Source organism: Camellia sinensis, chromosome 11, assembly GCF_055761805.1.
Source record: "Camellia sinensis isolate YWXY chromosome 11, ASM5576180v1, whole genome shotgun sequence".
Lineage (NCBI taxonomy): Eukaryota > Viridiplantae > Streptophyta > Magnoliopsida > Ericales > Theaceae > Camellia > Camellia sinensis.
The window spans coordinates 24611015-24616175 of NC_138971.1; the positions used below are offsets into that span (position 1 = coordinate 24611015).

Here is a 5161-nt window from a genome sequence, read left to right on the forward strand (position 1 = left end):
ATTATAACATAAAGTTACCCATTTTCAGAATCCCAAGAAGCAAACACCTTTCTTTTTCTTTTCTTTCTTTTTTATTATTTTTTTCATTTTCTCTCTCCCTTGCCGTTGACTGAATGGCTACAATGCCGTTGAAATATTACTCATTTCTATTTACAAGTTACACATTTTTTTTATCAGCAGATATTAATAATTAGATTAGTATTTATGAGAAAAAATTTTTTTATTATTGACAAAATATTTAGGTATTTGTACACTTTTAATGTAACTCTTTAAGGGAAATTGAATGCATGACTTCCTTAAAATTAAATCCTAAAAAATATATTATCAATTTTTTTCTTATAATTCTAATATAAAAGTAATGAGTCACATAGTTAAAGTCAATAATTATTATTTTAAAACACCATCTAAATATATTCTGAAATTACTGAATAATTTCCCACTAAGCTTCTAAGACCATATGATTTTCTCACTCTCACACACTCTCTCTCTCTCTTCTTAAATACAACCATTTTCTCATCATTCATGAGCATTAGGACACAACACAACATATCCAGAGAAATGGGTGACCTTCACTCTCTTGCTTACAGCTCCACTCTCCACCACCACAGCTCTTCCCTAGGTTGGGATTTCCACAACCTTGGAGTTCTCAACGCAGACAATATGTCTCATTGTAATATACCCTACTCTCATCTTTTATCATTCTTTTGTTTTCTCTCTATCTTTTGCTTACAATGATTTACAATACTTTTAAATAATACGTATCGATATTAACGATACAATCATTTATATTAGTTCATATTAAAAGGTATCAATCCATGTATCAATTAATAATATTGAAGGCTATCGATCGATATATTGGTGAATTATAAGTTTTTATGTTGATATTAGCAATATAATCTTTAGTTAATTTTTCAGTGAATATCGATATGAAATTTAAAATTTTGATCAGTCAATATTTAAAACTCTTGTAATTTTAGATATATAACATTTACTATTTGTAAGGCTTATGGTGTTCTAATTTGCATGTACTTGCAGTTATGGAAGCCACTCCACCATTTTTCTCTCCCTTGGAATCTGATTTCTCCACTGGTTATCTACAAGATGCTCTGTTTGAATTCAATGAAAGGTCTAAACGACGGCGTTTGCTGGTGTTTGCCGACAATGGATACAAAGAAACAAATGAGCCTGTTAAGGTAATCTTACCACTAAATCATCCATTTCTGTGAAAGTTTTGTTTTGAACTGTTAAGATTGTGATGTTGAGAGGCTCAATTTTGAATTTTTTTTTTTATTTTTTGTGTGGGTCCAATTAGACTGAATTTCAAGCTAGGCAGAGCTACTGGGACACAAACAACACAGAGAATTGTTCAGAGAATTTTAGTTACCAAAGTCAGATAACTAGCTGCTATGGAGTTTCAGGTGATTAAAGTGTATTCATTTTCTTGAAATCTTTACATATTTAGATCTACATAATTAGAGTAGTGTTTTACAAATATAAAAAATAAAAATAAAATAAAAAATTATAGGTAGAATGATATAATTGCATTAAAATTTATGAATTTGCAACTGTCACATTGTTCTGGTGACAATTTCTATACACAAATTTCACATGAATAGCATTTTATTTATGAAAAATAATTTACAAGTAAGATTTTTATAAAAAAAAAAATTCATTTAAAATGATGTGATAGTGACTTTTTTGTTTAAATTATGTATTAAAATAATCGATACTTTGAGTTAAAATAAAAGAATCACAAAAAAATCACATCATTCGGTATGAAAATTCCGTATAAAAATTTTGTTTGGTATCTTATTATTTAAGAAGCCCCATGACAATTGAAATGAAGAAAACGAATTTAGTTTCATGATTATGTCATTTGTAATGTTTGTACCCCCACAATATTGTCACTTTGAAAAGGTCTCTTTAAAAGATTTGAATGACTTCAACATTAGAAAGTACTTGATTTAGATGATGTAATAGTGCCATTTTTAAAGTAATAATATTTTTTAATGAGTATTTTAATTTGAAATGATAATATTCAATTATGCCATCATTTTATACAAAAATATATATATATATATATATATTTATATGAGTATAGTAGTAGTGAGCATGTTCTTTATTTTCCATCAATTCAGGTGAACCCATTTTGAGAGAGATGAAAACACCAGAAGAGGAAATATCAGCTTCAGAAGCTTTTGAATCTTCACAATCTTCTCACAAAGACTCAGTTAACACCAACTACATCCCTGACAAAGAAACCCTATACTCCTTAGACCCCATTTCTCCTTCTGGTACTTCACTTTTCGCGCTCTCTCTCCATGATTTTAAATAATAATATCAAGATGCGTTTCAATATTGAAAATATTCTTCTTCCCCCTCCACTCTCTATTTTTTAAATTACAGTTTTAAAATACGTATTAGTATTAGTGATATTTCTCGGGCCCCCCCCCAGTTTAAAAAAATGCTATCAACATTCATGTCAATATTTGTGACACTTTTTCCTCTCTCCATCTTTTTAATTAATAGTATTAAGATATGTATCAATATTAATAATTATTATTTTCTTCTTTATTGTAATTTTAAATAACAGTATAAAAATATATATCAGTATCAATAATACGGTCATATATTGAAATTGAATAATATCAATAATATACTGGTGAATACCACAATTAAAATTTGAAAATTCTAACACGTATAACCCATCCCATACCCAAGTACACTCATGATGACATAAACATGCATGTATATTGTAGTGAGTTTTATTTTATTTATTTATTTTCTTGTTCTTGGGGTGTGCTTTAGAGGTTGGTGAAAAGAGAAAGAAGAGGGTGATGACAAAGAGATTGGTGTATCCATTTGCACTGGTGAAGCCAGGAGGGGTTGAAGGGGACGTGACCTTAAATGACATCAACGAGAGGATCCTTATGCCACCGACTCGGCCGGTGAGGCACCCCGTCGGAGACTACGCGTGCCGGCCACTCGTGTCGCCGGACGGACCGGGATTGTCCGGCAAAGCTGTGGTGGCATTTACTAGAATTCACACCCAAGGCAGAGGCACTATCACAATAATCAGAACTAAAGGTTAAAAAGAAAAGAGCTGTAATTAGGAAGTGTGTTTTGCTATTTTTAGCTAAGTTCAAAGCTCATGCTTGCTTGAATTGTATAGGAGAGACATTTGTATGTATGTATTTTTGTTCACTTGTACACGTTATATACACTAGAGGTGTGGGCACACGGTGTGTGAAACAGTTAAATCAATCATCGCAATTATTAAGTTTTGAAACGGTTAGATTTCAAAGAATATTTTGGGTATCAAAAAAAATTATGAAATATCTTGAAAGAGTTAGATATTGTCCAACAAGAAAAAAGCTAGAATATGGTAAGAGATTAATAATACATACAAATGATCAATATATTAAATTAACAAACTAAGGTTGGTAATTTGGTCTGAAATAAAATGTATCATTTATCTAAAATTTCGTTAGAGAAAGGAATAATTTTATTATTTAGAACTTCAACATAATAAGCATATGGATTCATTTTTGTCTTATAAACACATGTATAAATTACAATACCATACAACTTTTTATACAATGATAATACATTAGTAATTTTGAAATTATATTGTTTTTGTTAATAAATGACCATAACAATATGTAAAAGTACTACTATATATGTACCTAAAATTGTTTTATAGAATTAACGTATTACACTATAAGTAAAGTATATATATGTACGGAAAATATTTAGGACTAACAGAAAAACCTTTTACAATTGAATTCATAATGATATGATATAATACATGTCAGCTTTTAATTTCTTACATTTTTAATTATATAGGGTCTATTTTTGTTACCACATCGCTGTAAATAAATTTAAAATTTTAATTTGTAAGTCTGTTTCACTACTTATATATGTACCCTGAGTGTAGCTTTGTCAGTAGTGCTGGGAAAGCCTAGCTAAAGAGAACTGACAGTACTCCCCCCACAACCACAAATGAAAGTGGCATGTGCACCAAAATCAGGTGAGTTTTTGCCTTTCGAAGTTTAGAATTTCACCCAATTCACACTTCATGTTTTGTCAAAAGTTATTCAATTGAATATGAATGCAAATATGTGAAGCGTGCATTAATTTAAGTTGTGTTTAGATTATACATTTGAATAAAAATTTGAAAATAAATTATTGTTTGGAAAGGGTATGCCCCTTTTGTTAGCTGTATTGGCTTTGGTTTTTTCCAGATTGAATTTCAATTTATCTATTAAAAAAAGATTTGGAAAGAAAAAGGAAGCGGTTTGATGTGTTTTTTTGTCTAGCCTTAAAAGAAAAAGAAAAATATAAGTGAAATATAAGTAAAATATAGTTATATTTCATTCATATTTCATCTATTTATTTTTTTTTTTTCCTTTTCAAATCCCTATCTAAATCTATAATTTAAATACAATCTTAATATTTTATCTCAACCTTAAACTTAATCAACTATGCTACAAATTCAAACCAAAAAAAAAAATTCTTAGATACTTGTTGGTTTGTAAATCTTAAGATTGTGTTTGGATATTATATTTTATTAGAAGGTTTTGGAAAGAAAATAAGAAAAAGAAAGAAAATATGAATGAAATATAAATTAAATTTTTGTACGTTTCTTTATTTATTAATTATTATTTATTTATTTATTTATTTTATTTTTTTGCAAATATAAAACACAACCTAAAATTATATCAATTGACACCAAAATTAAGTTATGACATCTTTGGGATTGATAGTATCTTCAAATAAATTCATATCATCCGTGTAGAAAGAGGGAAAGAGGTATTCATTTAATTTCATTTGTAGTTTTATTAATTAATTACATTATATAAAATCATATAACTCTTACTCTATATTTGTTGACTCTCCAATAATAGAGTTCAGATATGCTAAAAATGAAAATCTTAATTTTACATGTAAAGTTGGTAAATTGTGAGACCAATTGGTATCTATTTCAATAATTTAAACCGTTCATCTCATATAACAAGCTGAGAAGAATATGCATATAAAAATTAAGTTAATCAGACATAAGTAATCATATTATCAAATCACATATATATTATAACAAATCGATAGCTTATTTTTAAAAACATGTATGTCGTAAGATAAAAATGATTAAGTGATGACAATC

At 28.2% G+C, this 5161-nt stretch overlaps 1 protein-coding gene across 1 annotated transcript; it reads left to right on the top strand.

Moving 5' to 3' along the window:
• Positions 1-3289, top strand: LOC114284302 (uncharacterized). Its single transcript, XM_028227205.2, has 5 exons — positions 1-670; positions 1036-1193; positions 1313-1418; positions 2139-2294; positions 2809-3289. The coding sequence occupies exons 1-5, from the start codon at positions 523-525 to the stop codon at positions 3090-3092; spliced, it is 852 nt and encodes a 283-aa protein (XP_028083006.2). The 5' UTR covers positions 1-522; the 3' UTR covers positions 3093-3289.
• Positions 3290-5161: the final 1872 nt, after the last annotated feature.